Raw genomic sequence first — 19,379 nt, forward strand, 5'->3', positions numbered from 1 at the left:
ACAATAATGAACCTCGGTTCAAGGAAGAGTTGGGACAGGGTAACACGTAGAATGTTCAAGTCTTTCCCCTTGCATTGCATCAGTCAAGTGTTCAAATTATTTAAGGATATCAAAGTTAATTAAAAGCAAGGAAGTAGATGTAATCTCAAGGCCTAATTCGAGTCGGCTAAAATTCCAGGAAATAGTAAATGAACTAAAAACATAGTCATGTGACGAATAGCAATCTTTATTTATCAGATGGAGATTAATGCTCGCTATTCACTGCTGCCTCCCCTTCCACCCGCTCACGTTCCTTTTAACAGATGACCAGGTTACCAGAGGGTGCTGATCGTATCTCTTTGTCTACCTTGCTTAACAACAACTTGGGCAATTCCCGAAAAGTAATCAGAAGCGCATTGATTTTTCCTGAAATTCGATCTGTGATTGGTCCAGAGAGCTTGCATCATCCTTTAAACCAATCAGATGACAAAACTAAAACCAACCATGGCTCGGTAATTCACTTTTTTCGCACTTGGGGAAGTTTACACGCAGGGGTTTCAATAACTTGTTCCGTGCGCGCCTGTCAATGGTAGGTGGCTGTGCCTGTAAGACCCCTTCTCCTCAGGAAGTCTGAGGCCGTGCTGAACAGACGGCTGTAAGAGGTCTCATAGGCGGTGGTCTAACCGGCTTTTTTAAAAAACACCTTGTTTGAACGTATCTAATTTACATCCCCATCAACTTCCTTTGTCATTGAACTTATTCTTAATGACCCCTGTGAATACTACGAGGTTACTTCGACAACACTCTTTTCTTCCCGTGCAAGGTTATCCAAACACATGCCACACAGGTCATTAACGATATAAACACCACACTGGAAACAATACTGTTATAGTACCTACTAAGCCAACACTCAATAATCTTGAATTTTTCAGTGAAATTACTTCATCCTCAAAATTAAGATTGCAAATTCCACTAATGACCTGTTGCTGTCAAAGGTGAAATAACTCCAAAACAAGGCTCCTATCTTACGGTTTGAGAGGTATACACCTTTGTTTCATAAACAAAATTGTTAAGTTATATCTCTATTTACAGTTAACAGGGTGCTAGCTAACAGTCCCAACCGAGCTATCCGTTCCTACGTTAGAAGACACAGTCTTTTGTGTGGCTCTGTGCCCTTCAACTTCCATCGTTTCCTCACCATTCTCGTCATCCAGAGACATTCCATTGAGATCTCCATTAAAGTGCGTTTGATTGACAGAATCCATATCCATACACACAGAAGTAGCTTGAGATATGCTGGCTTCCACATTAAGGTCTGAAGGCTCCCCACAGTCAAACGCATGACTGAATATCTGCTGGCCCCAACCGCTGGTATATAAGGTGTCGTCCACGGGACTCCAAGCCAGGCCCCGCACAACCTCCGTATGTTCATCACTTCTGAGACTGAGGAACGGGGAGGGAGTTAGAAATACCTTGCCTTGCTTACTAAGTCTGGCACATTTAGATAAAGTAACCCTCTGATGACCTCAATTTTTACAGGCTCTAGTTTTACAATTTCTATCACAAAAACAATACCTCTCACTGAGGCAAGAAAATTTGAATGCCGACCCATCTTTGCTCCCAGAATAGGCAATTTCATGAGTCACACCTCACAGATATGCCTTGAGAGGCTCACTGTAAACGGTCTCCATATTTCACTTATACTTTGAATAGATCCATATAACAAACTCTGTTTCACATGTTGCTTTGATGAAGATATCAAACAGATTCCCATTCATCTTGAGATAATTTCAATTATGACCATTTCAATTTCCTTGAATGTGATTGGTGGATGAAGTAACATGGTTTTCACCCATGATTCTGTAGAGTTTTTTTTTAAACTTTATAATAGTTAGAGTCTGAGAGTTCGTTTTAAAAGGATATCTGCAATTGGACAGTTACATCAGCCAATCACTCTGAGTATACACAAATGTATCCACCAGTCAGAGAGCATTATTTAAGAATGTTCAAAAGATGTTTCTAGAGCTTTTCATTGTGCTAGCAACTGAAAAACTAACATCTTTGTTTCAAAAATAATACTAAGTAAATAGATAGTCTTCTTTACTTACACTTCTGTGTCATTGAGACAATCTTGCACATGTACCCACATGTCATCTGATACTGAAGCAAGCCATTCAGGACTAAACAAACAAAAGGCAGTTCCTTGTTACTAAGACTTGAACTTCGCATAACAGAAATCAACTACAGAAATGAACAACAGCTTAAAGGAAGAACTCATCAAACAAACTAACCTTCTTGGTGAGAAGGCCAATCTGTTGACAGCTCTTTCGTGAGGGCAAAAAGTTAGGACTGGTTGTTTAGGGTTTTGGATGTTACAGAGGCACACACTACCGTCTTCATAACCTAAAGGAGTTCAAAACATATTCATCAATACATGAAAAAGAAACAAACGCAAATCTGTTACACTATGATAGAAACTATTTCAACTTGTTACTTAAATATCCTGTTCAAACTGATGGCCTCTAAGGATCCTTCCATGCTTGGATGTTGTACAAATATGGTCTGAAAAATTGCTCTTCACAGGGTTGTTGATTATCTCAGAAAATTGTGGTAATCAAAAGCAGTGTCAAAAGATATAAATTTACAGTGAAATGGCTACTGCCACATATTGTTTTTGCTATTCTAGAAATAAGCATAACTCCACTAACCAAGAGCAAGTAAGTGATGGTCTAATGGACTCCAGTCTGCACAACGTGGAATGCTGTTATACTGAGAGGAATCTAAGAACAGTAGAATATGTATTTTGAGAGACGTCACACCCTCTCTGAACTATTGTAGCTAAATGATGTATAATTACTGTAAAACAGATGGTAATACATGGCAAATGATTACCTCTAGATGGTTCAACCATAACCCTTTACACCCCAACAATAGTATGCTTATTCCCTCTAAATTTCCTAAGATGCTTACAAGGAGAATTTTGATTAACAATCAGGATAGTTGGTGATCATTTTCTTCATTCTCATGACCTTAACTTGTGGTTTAGGGGTGACATTGTAAGGAGAAATTAGATGCTTGTCACTCTAAAGGGGTCAAAGGGTTCATTTAAAAGAGCCATGTGACATATAGAGGTACAGAATGCATGTACAAAGCTCCTGATCAAAAGAAGTGTACAGGAAATAAAAAAAGGAGTAAATTAGGCTTGGTAGTTTTCCTATTCTAATTTTCACTTTTTAAACAAAATCAAGTCCAGCTGCACATCTAGATCTCTACTTTCATTATGAATATTCATAAGTAAAGGAAATCTTTTAGGGTTTTTAATGGTTTTATCATATTGTTTATAATTTCTGGCTCCTTATTTTTATGTCTCTGTAGATACTCATGTTATTAGATACAAAGCTGCTATTATCATTTTATTTTGAAAATACTAAAATGGACACAGAATTGAAAAAAAAGTAAGTGTTTCTATTCTTTTTAACCAATAATCTAATCAGATAACTTTATTAACCCTTTAGGTCCCATGCGTGACCAATATAGAATTTCTCCTTACAATATCAATACAATATCCACCAGATAAGTGATGAGAATAACAAAAAATATCAATTTGAGGATAATTACTTGACCCAATACTTAATTCTCTGAACTAACAGTATAAGAATTGTATGGTTGACAGTAAGGAGAATTACAAATTTGATCTGGGAGTTAAAGGGTTAAAAAAGGTCCTCTTCAGACAGATTATATGGCGAAAATTATGTTGTACAATGCTTTAACAAATATATACCTGACAACCTGGACACACAGTTTGGTGTTCTGGTGTCCCATAGGATAACTCTCCCATCCTAAAATCAAACCAGAAAAATGCAATATTACTGTCATCTACCCTCCACAGTGTGAGTTAGCAAAGTAAAGATAGAATGAGGACTGGTGTTAGTGTATATTTTCTGCTGTTGTTGCAATGTCCAAGGCTTGACTTATGCACTAACCTGGGCAGGACTGATAGAAGGTACATCTAGTGCAGAATTTATATTTGCAGTTGGCTTCTAAATAGCCAACTGGTTTGCATTCTACCAATTTGTGTTTCACATGAGTACATAGTTATTCTACCAGCCCACAAAGGATGAGTTACTGTTGTCATGGACAAAACTGACTATCACCACAAAATGGATGCACTGATTCATGACAAACAAACCTATGAAGAACTCAAACATGACCTGACTCCCTCATTTTGACGTGAACTCAGCAGCAAACTACTTAAACTCAAGAAGATGAAGGTTATTGACACCCAACCCTACTACTGACGAGGGTGCTCAGTACCACAGCCACTGAAACTTTACAATCTGTCAAAACTACACAAACCTGGTTTCCTAATGCAACCTATTGTTTCTTTCTATGAGTCTCCTAAATACCAACTATCCAAGTACCTGAAACCAATACTACAACGGCTGACCAACATCAATATCATGATGGTGTTTTTGTGTGAAGTTAATCCAGTAGAGTGTCTGTAGAGTAGCTTGGGAGGAGACTAAGTGCTCACCTACTTCACCCCTTTCTCTCCCAAGATCTGATTGTTAATTCTCCCTTCCAACTACTACACATGTCAATGTAAATTAGTCATGAGAATTTGGTGTGAGATTAAGATAAAGATTCTCACAATCTGTTTGCTAGATAAAGTATGGATATTATAGGGAGAACTTATCTGTTAATCATTTATGGAAGTCAAAGGGTTAAATACAGCATTCATACTTAACACAAACCTGTGAGGCTGAAACAAAAACATCCTGCTCAGTTCTACTATACACAACACTCCACACCATGTCCCTGTGACCTAAAATTAACAAACATTTATTTTTGTCAAGCAAATAATTCCTTAGAAGTTATTTCCTAAATGAGAAAAAAAAAGAACAGAACAATTTAAAACATACCTTTGTAAGACTTTATACATTTTTCCTGCTCTAAATCCCACACTTTGATGCTGACAGGGAAGAGAAGAGTAAACAAACAGCTATGAATTCATGTGTGTGAACACAAAAAATGTTTGCTCCCATAGAATTTATGGAGTGTATCTTAAACTCTCAGAGTTGATGACAAGTAACTTCTTGCCTTTTCACAAATTTCAAATGGTAAGTCAGAGGAGATTTGTCAATTAGGTCATGAGAGTTTAAGGGTTAAATCGAATGGAAATATTTTCGTGTAACCCCATACTATTCTAAAACAAAGCCGTAGTGCCAAGGGCAATCTACTGTTTTCGCCACTGTTTTCTTCATCCAAGAACCAAATGCATAATATGGAGCTGTGTGGAAATCTTGCCAAAATCAGTACATAGAAAATATCTCATTAACGTGTTGCAAAAATGAATATTAGGGTCTCAACATATTCAACAATAAAATAAGAGCGAGTTTTTTTCTCTGATTATCGCAAATTACATGTGGGCTTACAGCATAAGAAATAATCCTGGCAGCGACCAGTTCAGTTTAAAAGATTCCTCTATGTCGTCTCAGAGGAAGTCCACGAGGTCGAGGACAAAGACTTAACATAAAAACTTCAATGCTTACCTTCGATCCCAGCTACCGCTGACAATTTTACTCTTTACACAATCTACACTGACGGAAGAAACTGTATTGTCATGATCTGACAACGACGCCATATTTTCTAAACTTTGAAAGCTTCCACTCAGACACCAGATGTCCACAGTGCCTGTATCAGATCCAAGGACAAGTCTTCTAGAGTCGATCCACTTAATGTCTGTCGTCCCTGATTCTGTAGCACATCCAGCACTGCAGTAATGGACATCCGGTGCTTTAGCACGATCTTTAAACAACCACAAAGATCCGTTCCACGTTCGGCCGGTTAATGCTGAGGATGCTACGGCTAATGTACCGTCTGTGAGAAAAATGGGATGAATTAGAACTGAAAAAACTACAGTTTAATAAATTTAATATAAGAAAATTGCTGATCAGGAACCTTCTTCAATATCAATGGCATCAACATGTGGATGAAGCTCTGCAGGGAGAACCTCCATTTTGGAATTTTGTTCGGCACGTGCCAATCGGTCGTGCATGAGGACGTCATGTAACATAACATGAAATGATTGTGCAAGCAATGTCGCAATCCATACATGATTCATCAGTCCAATGGAACACGCATCGTTAAAAATTATAAGAGCCTCTCTTGTGCGCTTAAATATTTTGATAAAAAGCACAGTGGGCCCCACAGTACGAAGAGCGTTTAGGGTGAAAAATGGAGGCCCAATAACTACGCCGCTGGAAAGAATTAAAGCCGCACGAGATTCAGTTGCCTGTTTTATTGGAGGCAGCAGCCTTGACCTAACGCCTGATCGGGATACGGGAACCCTGAATGGTCTTTGCTGGAGAAACCTAGCGATCGTATTCTTAACCTAGCTGCTATTTTATGAATCTTTCTTCCACCTAGAGAATAGAGTTATTTACAGCAAGCTTCGTGGGAGGAAAGAGTACAGCTTCAATGATTAGTGAAGGATCTCCAACAAACACTCAATTCACTGAACACCCTTTTCCCTCGATACTTGGTTTTATTGAGATCTTTTACTCACTCTGGAAGTACTATTATGACTTTACTGAATACTTTAATTTACGTCGGTGAAACTCAGTGCTCAAACGATAGATTAGATTTCATTGAGTGTCGTAAAATCAAAACCAAATTAACCACAACAGCCAATCAGAGAAAAAGAAAGCAAACACAAAGCAAACTATTCTAAAAGCGAAGAAAAAGCCAGCTTTTCTTTTACATCTGATTGGTCGAGAGAAAGATACGAGTTTTCTTAACCAATCACAGAGTGATGTAAAGCAAAACAAATCCAACAGCGGACGACTTTCAACGCAATTGAAAACTGCTTAATACGCCGTTAACCATTAGGTTAAAAACCTCATTTAATGCTCAGTCGTTGGAATCTGCTGTTTGGTACAAGGCTTACTCCTCGTGAGCGATGACACACAACTCGTTCCCACACGAAAGCTTAACGCGGCTGGAAAGAAGGGAGACACCCCCGACACTGAAGAAAAACTTAAGAGTTACGGTCATAGGAAGAAAAGTGTTCAGTGTTTTACTGAAGCTGTTGTCTCAAAAAAGACGAGAGGTCTATTTTACTATAGAGCTGCATGTTCACTTCCAGCGTTTGTGCCTTTCATTTTAGCGAAGCGGTATTTTGACCGATTTTAAGTAGAGCAGCTTGCAACGATAAAATGCAAGCGAATCTGTCTTGATTCGTGCACGGACACTGCTTGTAGTCTCACCTCCTTCTTCCCTAAGATGGGGTTGACAAAAAACGCCATAAAAAGTACATATTCAGAAAAAATATTATTTCTCCTCTCCCGCTCTACAGTCAATCTTATCAGAGAAAAAGAACAATAAAATAATTGTTGACACTCTTCTACGATTTTTCCAATTCGTTCCGGTAAAATTCTCAGTTAGTTTTCCAATGCCACATCGACCATTGGTATATTCCGAGTCTTCCATTCTTCTATCATCAGTAGCAAAGGTGTTCTCAGTGCACCTGAAGACTGGAATTCTTCCCAGGTGATAAAGCAATCTGTTCCACGCATTGCATGGTGATTCAAACGAAGTCACACATTTGTACAAAAGCATTCGTTGCAAACACTTTAAGAAAACCGAGTGGATAAAAGTTCTCTCGTTCTAATCTTCCATTCTAGTCTTTTTCGTTTATAAACAGTTTAAAATATTTCCCGAACTTGTTGACCCTGTACAATTCTCCGTTAATAAGCTTTAAGGGTCTTGGTTTTTTGGGTTTCTTTTTCAACTGCATTATTTCTTCCTCATCTTCGTCGTCGCTTTCTGCTTCTTCTTTATTCGCCTCAGCTTCCCATGGTTCGGTTTTCTGAAAAAAAGATGTCAACATTTTCGGTTTACAGTTCTTCGTTGACAGGTTTTCCCTAATGTCAATAACTGCAAGAATCTATGGAGCTACGTCAGAATGCTTTTATTTTGAATCGTACGAAGTCGTCGTACAAGTGCAAAAATTGTACGTTCTATAATATTGGAAATATCTTAAGAGACTTCAATTAATAAAAAAGGAACATGGAAGGTCAGAGATGATGATGATTGACGCAGATTACACATTGAAAAGCATAGTACTTTGGAGTATTTCGTCAATGATAGCATTTTACAAGGTCAGGAGCTACTCGATGGAAGCAGCCTTTGGTTACAACTAAACTACAAGTAAAAGACAATAGTGTTAATATCTGGAGAAATTATCAAGCACGACTCACCCAAGACTCGTGATAAAGTACGCTTAGCAAATACATGGCATAATCCCGGTTCTGTTTCCTTGTTGGACATCTAGAAAAAAGAAACCATGATAAGTAAACAACAAACAGTATTATTTTGATCATAAAGTACTTTACTAGGCCTTTCAATGACGTATAAACTCGAAGCCAAACTTGCGAATTTCATGCTGCCACTATTCGTAGCCATAATGGCATCCAGGTGGAGAAAAATACCAAAATGGATCGAAATTGTCCAATCGCAATGTCCATTTGAACTCTGATACAGTGTGCGTGTTTCCCGCGAGAGCCGCAACTTAACTTACAGAAGCCAACGTAAAACACATCTTCAATAATGCATCGAGAGCTCTTAAGTTTGGATGTTCGTGAAAAACACAATATAAGTGAGAATTTAAAAAGATACATCTCTTTGATCGTTACCAGAAGTTCCACAGAATTCGTTAGCAACCACCCCTAACTAAGTTTAACTGTCAATCATCATCCATAACTGCTTCAAGAAATCAACATACAAAAAAAATCAGACTTCAGTCTCCTGAAGAGAAAGAAAGGAAGAGCACTCTACCTGTCTGTGACAATTGTAAGTTCATCAGTCTCTGGATCATAGCGATCCTCCACCAGTTCAATCAACTTCTTTCTGGCATGATCATCTAGAACCAGATCTCTCAAGTAAACCTGAAGATAACACATTGAATGGGTTATCCTAGACCTTAACATTCCAACATAAGTATGCATATTCTCCATACTGTTCTCTATACATAACCCAAGGTGCTGACATGGAGAATTTGTTTAACAATCAAGAGCTTCTTTAGTTGGTGATCTTTTCCTTTATTTTCAAGTCCTTAATTCAGGGGTGGTATTGTGTGGAGATATTAGATGCTAGTTGCCCTTAGGGGTCAAAAGGTTGAAAAATAAAGTTCTTAATAATGTCGCGCAATCGCAGGTTTGTGTAATTTCAAATAGGTAACTGAAAGTAATGGATGCCTTCTGTTTTATTTTAATTCACTGTGTGAAAGAAAACCTGTGAATCCCTCTCAAGTACTAAGATACAAAACTAAAAACATTTGCAACTTGATCACACAAGATTCTCTGGGTTTTGGACGCTTTGCCTGTACTGTACTGATTGATTATTGTAATTACTTCAGTTTAAGTTTAACAACACCTGAAGTTTGACCACTCTTGATCCTGGATGATGAAGTGATGGTCCAGCAAATAAGTAATTTTTGGTTGTTACTCGCAATGGTACCCTTGAGTGGTCAAGGTTGCTTGGCCATTCAGTACATAATGCTTAAAACAAAAATTGAAAGAATTCAATTATAACAAAATAAATAAATTGTAGCATCATCAGATCTTCCTTTGGCTACCTTAGGAATGGAAATGCTTTCTTTAATTAAGCTTATTAGAATTACAATCAACCTCAATGGGCCACTTAAAAGGTATATAGAATCTCCAACAGGATTTTGAGGTGACAGAGTCTGATAGATAAGAATGAATTAAGAACAGATTTTGTTATTCCATCCTTTGTACAGCAAAATTTAAGTAATTTAAAGATCTGATCCCTGTTCAATCACAGCTCAATTGTACACTATGAATGATAAACTATTTTCAAAACAATTAAAAAAAAAGACCAGCACCAAAAACAATGGTGTTGCTAAACAAAAATAAAGAACATTACGATGTAAATTCAGATGTATACCAGTCATGATCAGACAAAGGGAGAAAACTACAGGAAGCACCAAGTCATTGCTCAATCAGCCAAGATCAAGATGCTACTCACACTTTAGAGCCTGACAGTGTCTTTCAACAGCAGGAGGAGCTAAGTGAAAAAAGGTTGGTATCTAAAAGGAACAACCAATTTATATGTCATATATATTTTAGGATTTTGCAAAAGCATCAGAGTAGGTTGAAATATTTTAAGAGTAGGAAGAAAATGGAGAACTTCTGTCAACTAAACCTAGAAGAGTTCAGGTAAACACATGACTGCTCAACACAAATGGAATAATTTAAGAAAGTGAAAGGGTTGTACATGTCTGAGGGTTTAAGACTTAAATGACTATCTTCATAATATCTCACACCTGAAGTTACTTTTAATTACCTTGGATAGTTCTATGTTTCCAATTGCTCCTTTGGGACGGTCTTGGCCATATTTGTTGTGTTTCATTCGTCCCATTCTGAAGAGAACAGGAATTGTAGCAGGATTATATGACTGGGGTCCAGTGAAAACAGATGGCCAATCTGTATATGTACTTCTTAGCTTCAAGTTTCCAGGGATATTCTGTGAATTGTACATAGCAGATAACAATAATACTCTTCACTCTTTACCCCTGAGTTGTTGGAGGCTAGCAAAAGAGGGTTCTGATCACATTTCAGACACAAATTTAAAACAGTATTTCATCAATTGCTAATTTTGGAGGAAAACTTCAAATCTCACCTTACCTTACCTTTCTGTAAAATTATAGTTATATCAAGGCATGTTCAGAGCACTGAATTCAAATACTTGGGGGGTTAGTACAGGTCTCAACTTCTGATAACTTTTAAAAGCTTCCATCCTACAAATGGGAAGCTGTTTACAAGTATGAAAGGGGGTTAGAGTCTAATGTAGGTGATTTCATGGAAAATTAACACACTAACAGTCTGTAAGATGAATTTAAGGTTCTTCTCACAGAAATAGGTGTTGCCTTTCAGAATATAGTTCAATGTAAAGCATTCATGAGCAAAAGTGTCATTATTAATCAGCAGCTTCTGATTAGGGTCTTAATCAGTATGTCAGCAAGTTCCCCTTTAAAGGATAAAGGCTTTAAATAATAGCTATGAATAAGTTTATCAGTTTTCGAAAATACTTTTGTGCTTTGTCAGCAGGCAAGTGAAACACTCAGTTGGTAACAACCGTCAGAGGAAACAATAAATAAAAATGGCATAGTAAATTTTGAAAAGCTTTGTTTCATGAATCAACCCTCTGTTGAAGCAAATTTGTAACTTCAGTCAGACTATTTTTGTCTCACTAATGCTGTACTTCAGAATTTTCCAACCTTTATTGAGTTACAGCTGACAACCAACTAGCCCTATTATATATTTTATAGATGAGAGCACAGTGCATTTTCCTACCTTATATATCCACTGATTTATTTTAGGTTTCTTTTTTTTATTGTCTCTTTTCCTTTTTCTCTCTGAAAAAACAGGAACAATGTAGAGGAAACTTTATCTAAATATCATTAATAGCTAACGTTTACAACATATACTTCGTAATTTACATCGTACTGTTTAAAGTTGTAGAATTCGACTTACCCCGTTGTTGCATCAAAAAGGAAGCGGATTGAACAACACCTTGAGCGTATCGACGTTGCACCGTCGAGTTATGAAGATAATTCGACGCGCTTGAAGCTTTTATACAAAGTGAAGACCACGATCCGAAGCTCCTTAACGCCGCCATATTTGATCTCTCGCCTTGCCACACCAGATCCCTCTCGTCACGGCAAAAAGTTACTCAAGTATGGCTAATGAAGTGTCGCTAATAAACTGTAGGAACTGCGACTTGAGATCTAGAGGGGGGCACTCACCAGGAAACAAACGATCTTCTATTCTTCAGGTCTATATGATGGGAGGGATTTAGAAATGTCGTTTTTCTCTTGAAGAGCAAAGGCGTTTATGAAAAAAGGGCAGCCCTTTGTTTGGGTTTACCGTTTCATGTTAGGCAAATTGACCTCAAGTTATAAGGAGACAAGGATATTGACCCTCAGTGGAGCCGGCATGGAGGTGGTTTTTTTGCAAAGTGGGGCGTTTTTGTGGGGAAGATTTCCATGCCACTTCCACTTAAATCGTGGAGAGAATTAACCAAAATTCCAAATTTTAAATGTCTCCTTCAAGAAATAAAAACACATCAATTCATTTTTGTGATATATTGTAATCAATTACATGGAGTTAGAAAATAAAACATGGTACAAAAAAACTGCAACCCCCTTCCCATTGTTCCTCCATAAGCAAGGTTTCCATTGCCACAGTGAGTAAGTTCTTTTAAAGAAAAATAAAAAATTCTTCTTCTGCTCCCTCAACACTTTATGCAAACTCTTGATTAAGAATAGGATAATATCAAATTTATCCTAAAACTTTCTCTTTTGCTAGTAAAAAGCTATGCAAGCATGAACTAAGTTCCATTTAGACTTCAATTCTCAACAGAACACTGCTTTTTTCTTTATTTAGAAAAAAAAAAAGATTTTACATGTTCAAAGCACCTATATCTACTTTCTGCCTACATTTGATAGAGGCAATATTGAAAGAAGCAAGTGAAATAATACAGCGTATCTCAAAAGGTCATGTTACCAATTTTAATGTTTTCTCAGAAACATGCACACCGAATTGTGGAAACACAAAAGGATTATCACATGTGTGAGAGGTTAGTCAGTCCAAAACAATGGCAATTCAAATTGGATGCCAAATTTCAATTCGGTACATCAACTAGTTTTAACTCTGAAAAACATGCTTAGGATGAGTGAAATACTATCTGTGACTCTAACTTAAAATTTAACTGTTAACTACAGTGGGAGGATAATAATGTGATTATACACCTCTAATGAAAACTGTTGGCAATTCACATTGAAGAAGTATCTCTTCAACAACGTATACAATACACAGCTAGCTCAAAAAGATATTTACAAAGACAATTTGAAGCTTTCAGAGAAACAGCCACACAAGCTTAAAATGCCATGTTAATATGCATATGATACAAAACCCTCTTAAAATGCTGTCACAACCATTTCTCTGAGATCTCCACTTGTCCAGCAATGGCCAAAATGATCATGACTTTTCAAGAGGACTATTCAAGTTTCTAGTGCCTCATGTCAAATTGGAAGGTCTTTACCCAATTGGACTATTTACAAAGCATGCTTTTGACTTTAATGATGGGAAAACATTAAATCTTGTTTTACTTCTCCTTATTTACAGAAAGTAAGGAGTTGTGGTTCTGGGAGGTATAATCCTCTCACAGTCTGGTACTGCTTTAAATAGCTTGGGATCTCTTGTATCAGGATCAGAGAAAGCCAATATTGATGCAATGTTTCCACAACGGTAACAGTAGTTTGGAGCTGACCAAACAGTGACTAATGTCTCATCGAACATGTACTTGTATCCTTCATGGACTAACTGGTGAGCGCGGCATATCAGCTTCAAGCTGTTGATGTGTACAAACTGGGAAAATGAAAATGAAATTGTCAATTCAACTACACATTTTACATGATTTTATGCAATACACCAATCATTTCTGCCCAAACATTCCCACAACCTCAAACTTAAAGGGGCCCACATGTCTGTTACAATAATTGTTGTGTCAATGATGTGGAGCACTGACCCAAGTTTCCTCACGGATCTTCTTTCTTTCTTGAACAAATTATACCAAAATTAAGAGAAACTAATAGGGAAGAATTTTTTGTGATTATTTTTTCACATGCAAAAAAGAATATGAAAATTTTGGCCAAACAAGGAAAATTCAGCGTAACAGACATTTCTAGTGTACCCTGGTTTAAAAAAGGGTCCTTCAAAAATGACATTAAAATTGACTCAGAGTCTCAGACAAATTTGGGCTTTTTGTTTTTTGCTGTGTTGTTACAGTAGTTGTTGCATGATCATAAATTAAAACAAAGCAAGCTTAACTTAAACTAGATTGGAAAATTTCAAGCAAAGGAAAATCTTAAACTAAAGTTCTAAAATATAGTTATACTTTTCAAAACAGTAACCTCATTAGTGACTTTAGCCCCAAACAGCCATCCTGCACCTCTAGGACTTATAGCCCAAGTATCAACATCTTCTGGATCAGACCACACCAGATGTACATTATGTCAAAGAGAGTAACACTGTACAAAAAACTAAAAGAACTACTTTTATAACAAGTTCCTTGGCCTGTGATTTTAACAGAAAGCTCCTCATATTTCAGACATTGTCTGGTGATCCAAGAGACCCATACCTACTGGTCAGGTAAGTTATTTTCTATTCTCTTCCTGGCTGGTCTTCTACTAAGGGCAATCCTAATCAAAGAAGACTGGTATTCCCAACAGGGAACCCTTGTATTTTTCATATTCCTCAATTTATGAGTCAGAACAATGGGCAAATAATACCAAGTCAACTACAAGAAAATTACCGTTAAGTTAAAATCGGTTGTTGCTGATAATGTTTACATGTAATTTCTGCATAACAAAACAGGGCAAAAGTAAGTATATTAATTTAAATGTTGATATTCTTAAGTGCTCTCACTGTGTCTCTGCATGGAACTAAAGGACCTTACTTTGTTCAACAGTAGAGAAATATTTTGTAGTGTGTAGGATGTATTTTAGTTTGTTGAAGTACATGCTCTCTTCTAGGCTTGTATGAGGTGTAAGTCTCCCTCTAATCTTCAAGGTGATTTTCATCATTTTTGGGATATTACATTAATTGTTCTGCTATGACTGCTGTCAGGGTCTACTCTTTAATCATTGGAACTCTTTCAAACAACTCAATTCTACAGGTATTACCATGCATTCCTTCTGTAGTTTGATCTTTCCAAGGTGTTATTTGAATTTCTTAATCATTCATCAATTGTGATATAATGTCAATTGTGTTATATAGGTATTAGCTTTTTTAAGCTATGTATGTGCGGAACAAGGAGCTTAAAATCATAGAAGGAAAATGTTTTTCTCTTTTCCTTAATGAAAAGTTGTTCCATAGATGTGGTTCCATGTTTAATCAAAACAGAGTCTTTAACATCCCTTTAACTTAATATCACGCAAAAGGATATCACAAAAAGCTCCTTTGTGTGGGATTTCCATGTTACGATCTATAGTCCGTACCTGTAAATAAGTGACAATGACAATAGAGTTAATCAATACTCCTCACTTTGAACCTAGATAATGTTTATCAACTTACAGTAAATGCAACAGTGACAACAACAGTGGGAATATGTAGTAAATCACAAAGAAAAATTTCTGTGTTCACATACTTACCTGATCAAGAGTCCGAATATCTGGTGATAACCCACCATGGACACACAAAATTGATCCATCAATAACCTGTTGGAAAATTGACTCCATTATAAATACTTAGTAGAAGGTCATTATATTACAAAACAAATACAGGGAATCTCCAAGCTTCTTTTCTCTGTATGAACAAGCAGTCAGATGTGCAAACTTTCCATAGCAATCCACATTTATACATAATTAACTAGGTGATTAAGACATTAAGTATATTCCACACAGGTAAATATTGCTTTTTTGGCATGCTGATTGGCTTTTTCAGAGGTGATAAAAAAAGTACAGTATTCACCTCTAAGTAGCCAAGGAAACAATATCACAAGTCAAGAGCTTACTTTCCAACCAGTTTTCGGAATATTGACAGAATTCTACTAATTTTTGATTCCTTCATGATATGTACTAACACAATTATTCACCTCCACATTCAATCGGTAAATAATTTTTAGGTAATTATATGTAACAACATTTGTTCTTAAAAAACACTGGATAATTATGTAATGACTGTGACACAAACGTACAGCAGCCACAGTGAGGAGATCAAACACTTTACAGCAATATCTCCAGGCATTGGCATTTCCATACTTGGACTGACATTCATCTGAAAAACAAAATAAAAAGACATCGAATGTATCTGGACCACTTAAAAACAAAACCACCTCTGAAAAACAAACTAAAAAGACATCAAATGTATCTGGACCACTTAAGGTTCATTCAGCTCTTTCTTTAAAACTACAAGAGTTTGTTTCTTCAAATTATTGATCTTTCTCATGAATCATTTTTCATGTTGAGAACATTGTCATGAGTATTAAAATAGAGCACTTTTTTGTACTAAAACTGGGAAAAAAATCCCAGCTTAAATGAAAGACTAGAGACATGCTTCAAACTTACCATAAAAGCCGTACACCTGAGTAATCTGCCTACTTTCGTGGTTTCCTCTCAGAAGTGTAATACGATCAGGCCATCTGGAACAGTTCAATGAATGGCAGTTTATTCAACAAAAAGTTGGGCAAAAATCAGCTCTCTCTTAGGTTGAACCTCAAAGGTTTCCATTATCATATGAATTAAAAATGTTTCTGGTTATTGGAAACTTTTCACCCTTGAATAATGTTTCTTTGATCATTGTTGATTGCTGAAATTACATGCAAAAGAGCAAGCAGGAAGTCATAAGGTGAAGAAGGAGAAAAATGATGAAAGACAAGTTTGTTTGCTTCTGGTGACTAGGACTTTTCTCTACTTCATGTTTGCTCTCTCAAAGTACAGTATATACATTAGCTCAATTTCAAGTTAAAATAGAGAGGAACATCTTACTTGGCCTTCAAAGTCAATAACCTGGTAAATGTTTCCAAGCTGTAATAGCCTCTGTCCACAAAGTCACCCTGTGAAACAAAAAAATTATATCACTAAAGGAAAGAGTATGTAACTCAATATATCAACAAAAAAAATTCACTGCATGTCTGTTTTCAATGTAAATGTTAAATCACATAGACACTTTCAAGAAAACAAAATCAAAGAAAATAAAACTTTATAGGTAATAACTGATTTTTCATTAAGTAAATTCACCAAACCCCAAATGGATCTCAGAATAATTATGGGAAAATCTGTGACATATGATACAGTTTCATTTTCAGTTTCATTCAAAACTCTGACAAGCTTTCTTTGTTCAGTGAATCCCATCTAACTTCTTTTTTTCTCATAACTTATTGTAAGAGCCAAACCTATAATTAGGGGGGCCATTTAGCCTACATGTACAGTGCTTTAAATAAGACCCGCCACCCTCCAGAGCTCTGGCGGGTCTTCTGTTGTGAATTGCCAGGCATGCTTTGGAAACTTTTAAGCAAACTCATGAAGTGAGACCTAACACACCTTGAGATCTACTAGAGTTCTTTCAAGCAACTCTTACCTTTATAAACAAGTTTTGACAAAAATGATTGATATTTTCTATCACATATTCCACCATACATTTCATACATTTCCAACGAAAAAAGATTTTGAGTTTCCAAGAACATACTGACTCAAATTTCAGTAACCAGTGTGAAACTCAGGGAGCAGAAATGAAAGATTTTGATCAGAAATATAACAATCAGTATACAGGAAATGAATATTTAATGATCATCTACAAAAGTAACACCAAAAACTGTTTGAAGCCAATTTGTTCTGAATTGAAGTAACATGATAACAAGAGGGAAGTTGTTTTTCACATTATTCTCTGATTGGTGCTTTACCAAGTTGATCACCTTCTTCAAATCTTGTTAAAAGCACTGCATGACTTAATGATGCTGCATTACTAAATAAAACTCCAAGTGAGATTCAACATGTGAATTCTCAATACAATAACAATACACTATCAAATTCTTAAATATTGCATTTCAAGTGTTCTGATTGGTTCACTCAACTCCATTTATCAGCTCAGATTCCGAGTCACCTTATATGGAAAAGAATTGCACCAACAGTTGCAATGCTAAAAAGGAAGCGTCAAATACTGTATCCAAACTTCAGGATTATGTTCCTTGTAGGCCATTTACCAACTCATATCCTCATCACATGTTGTTAATTTTACAACCAACAGGTGATGAGAAAAGACAGCCTAGTCAGCCACAAGGTATTTCCTTAATTCATCGTAAAATTTTCAGAATAAATTCATAATCAAGAGAGTAACCTCTGGAGGGGAAAATTACTGATAGGATCTCTAGATTTCAAGATTTGTGGATACATTAGGATACCTTTTAGGATTACAAAACTAGTTTTGGAATTTTTTAATTTGCATTCTTGAGGATGGATTTGTAATGAATTATTGATAAATAAGAAACCTAGATATAGATAATATTAATTATGTAAAATGAAATGTTCTCACCATAAACACATATGATGTGTCTGGAACTTGTCCTCCAGTTTTAAACAATTCCTCCAAGTCATAAAACTATGAGAATTGACAAATCCAATAATTAAATATTGTTTATCACGTATCTGAATAAAATTTCTATAACCATTTTCACAAAACCACATACACAGACTGGTTGTGCAATATACAAATTTACAGGAGTATTCAAATACCAGCTTATGTCGGCTATGACACTAATTAAGTCAAATTAATAGAATTAAGAAAATGTATTTACACCAACATAGCAGGGACATAATGAAAAATCTTGACAACGTACGAGAAAAATTGCCATCTCTTCTCGTCTTTTTAAATCTTATGTCATCAAAACAATAGATATTGACGAGACTTGAAAACAAAAAGGTACCTAACGTGAGTAGACTATCCCTGCATTGTAGAGCTAGTGTATTGCAAAATTTTTGATGAGTTGAATCTTCAAATATTGTATTCCATAAACAGACCGATGCACCTCCTTTTATTGATACAAATATCCTGAAAATTTCCATGTTGAATAAATACGTAAGGATACCTGTCCATGAATGTCTCCACAAACAGTAACTGGCGTGGAAACCGGTTGAACATTTGATTCTTCAAGCAGCAATTCGCAGACGTAGTCACAAAGTTTCTACCAACAAGAAGACAAGAAAGTATCCAATTGTGAAAAAAATTTTGACGTACCACGAGTATGCCAAGACGTTTTTATCAATTGAACTTACCTTTAGGTCATTTTCTGGAAGATATTTACATTGTTTTGCGATATCAATCCACTGGTCCACGTCCGCCATTTTGCTTTCTGAACGGAACTGGGCATGCGCATTGATCCTCAGCTGACTTGCCTCGTTCCCGATCAAACAAATTCCGGGGCATTAGACGTAAGGAAGCAGTTATCCTCATCGATTGAAATTGCACGACATCCCAAATACGTTACGTTGCATAAGGATTTATTAAAGGGGCTATGCATTATGCAAGCATGTCTTTCCTTCTTGCTAACAAACAGTCGTGCTGAAATTCCTGCAGTCGTGAGGAGTATTTTAGAGCAAACGCCCATTAATTTTAACTGGAAAGGAAAACTTTGTTTTGTGTTCTTGGACAAGACACTTGTCTTTCGCAGAGTAAACTAATGTAAACTTAGAAGCCCATTACCCGGAGCTTCCATCTTCCATACTTTGAGTCAACCCTGGCTCGTATCATGCAGAGAAGGAATATAGGTCAGCCTTCGTCTTTGGCCGCCATTTTTTTAGGGTGTTATGCGAACGTCAG

The 19,379-nt window shown here is 36.5% G+C and overlaps 3 protein-coding genes across 3 annotated transcripts; all 3 read right to left on the reverse strand.

The window, feature by feature from the left end:
* Positions 1-205: 205 nt before the first annotated feature.
* Positions 206-6,049, reverse strand: LOC113681454 (methylosome protein WDR77). The gene is made up of 9 exons (XM_027198539.2): positions 5,941-6,049; positions 5,532-5,859; positions 4,902-4,951; positions 4,734-4,804; positions 3,761-3,818; positions 2,688-2,759; positions 2,271-2,382; positions 2,088-2,159; positions 206-1,422 (listed from the first exon to the last, which is right to left on the reverse strand). Exons 1-9 carry the CDS (start codon positions 6,035-6,037, stop codon positions 1,083-1,085), a joined length of 1,200 nt encoding a protein of 399 aa, XP_027054340.2. The 5' UTR covers positions 6,038-6,049; the 3' UTR covers positions 206-1,082.
* A 1,243-nt stretch (positions 6,050-7,292) lies between these two features.
* On the reverse strand, positions 7,293-11,718 carry LOC113681455 (small ribosomal subunit protein mS35). Its single transcript, XM_027198540.2, has 8 exons — positions 11,538-11,718; positions 11,358-11,419; positions 10,348-10,527; positions 10,030-10,090; positions 9,415-9,539; positions 8,818-8,927; positions 8,241-8,310; positions 7,293-7,849 (listed from the first exon to the last, which is right to left on the reverse strand). Exons 1-8 carry the CDS (start codon positions 11,680-11,682, stop codon positions 7,661-7,663), a joined length of 942 nt encoding a protein of 313 aa, XP_027054341.2. The 5' UTR covers positions 11,683-11,718; the 3' UTR covers positions 7,293-7,660.
* A 419-nt stretch (positions 11,719-12,137) lies between these two features.
* On the reverse strand, positions 12,138-18,981 carry LOC113681460 (serine/threonine-protein phosphatase 6 catalytic subunit). Its single transcript, XM_089198559.1, has 10 exons — positions 18,836-18,981; positions 18,649-18,744; positions 18,096-18,161; positions 16,553-16,620; positions 16,133-16,206; positions 15,763-15,842; positions 15,218-15,283; positions 15,014-15,064; positions 13,979-14,071; positions 12,138-13,433 (listed from the first exon to the last, which is right to left on the reverse strand). The coding sequence occupies exons 1-10, from the start codon at positions 18,902-18,904 to the stop codon at positions 13,185-13,187; spliced, it is 912 nt and encodes a 303-aa protein (XP_089054685.1). The 5' UTR covers positions 18,905-18,981; the 3' UTR covers positions 12,138-13,184.
* Between the last annotated feature and the right edge of the window lie 398 nt (positions 18,982-19,379).

The sequence above is a fragment of the Pocillopora damicornis genome, chromosome 2 (genome assembly GCF_964200805.1).
Source record: "Pocillopora damicornis chromosome 2, jaPocDami1.2, whole genome shotgun sequence".
Taxonomy (NCBI): Eukaryota; Metazoa; Cnidaria; class Anthozoa; order Scleractinia; family Pocilloporidae; genus Pocillopora; species Pocillopora damicornis.

What these genes read in the sequence shown, in the direction of transcription:
- LOC113681454 (XM_027198539.2), bottom strand. Translation starts at nt 6,037, where the DNA reads ATGCACGACCGATTGGCACGTGCCGAACAAAATTCCAAAATGGAGGTT. An exon ending in AGCGGTAGCTGGGATCGAAG is followed by an intron (nt 4,952 to 5,531) that starts GTAAGCATTGAA and finishes CTTCCCTGTCAG; the next exon opens with CATCAAAGTGTGGGATTTAG. An exon ending in ATGTATAAAGTCTTACAAAG is followed by an intron (nt 4,805 to 4,901) that starts GTATGTTTTAAA and finishes TGTTAATTTTAG; the next exon opens with GTCACAGGGACATGGTGTGG.
- LOC113681455 (XM_027198540.2), bottom strand. Translation starts at nt 11,682, where the DNA reads ATGGCGGCGTTAAGGAGCTTCGGATCGTGGTCTTCACTTTGTATAAAA. An exon ending in CAAGAGTGGTCAAACTTCAG is followed by an intron (nt 8,928 to 9,414) that starts GTGTTGTTAAAC and finishes TGTTATCTTCAG; the next exon opens with GTTTACTTGAGAGATCTGGT. An exon ending in TACTTTATCACGAGTCTTGG is followed by an intron (nt 7,850 to 8,240) that starts GTGAGTCGTGCT and finishes TCTTTTTTTCAG; the next exon opens with AAAACCGAACCATGGGAAGC.
- LOC113681460 (XM_089198559.1), bottom strand. Translation starts at nt 18,904, where the DNA reads ATGGCGGACGTGGACCAGTGGATTGATATCGCAAAACAATGTAAATAT. An exon ending in GTGGAGACATTCATGGACAG is followed by an intron (nt 18,162 to 18,648) that starts GTATCCTTACGT and finishes CAATTCTCATAG; the next exon opens with TTTTATGACTTGGAGGAATT. An exon ending in TTATTGACTTTGAAGGCCAA is followed by an intron (nt 16,207 to 16,552) that starts GTAAGATGTTCC and finishes GAACTGTTCCAG; the next exon opens with ATGGCCTGATCGTATTACAC.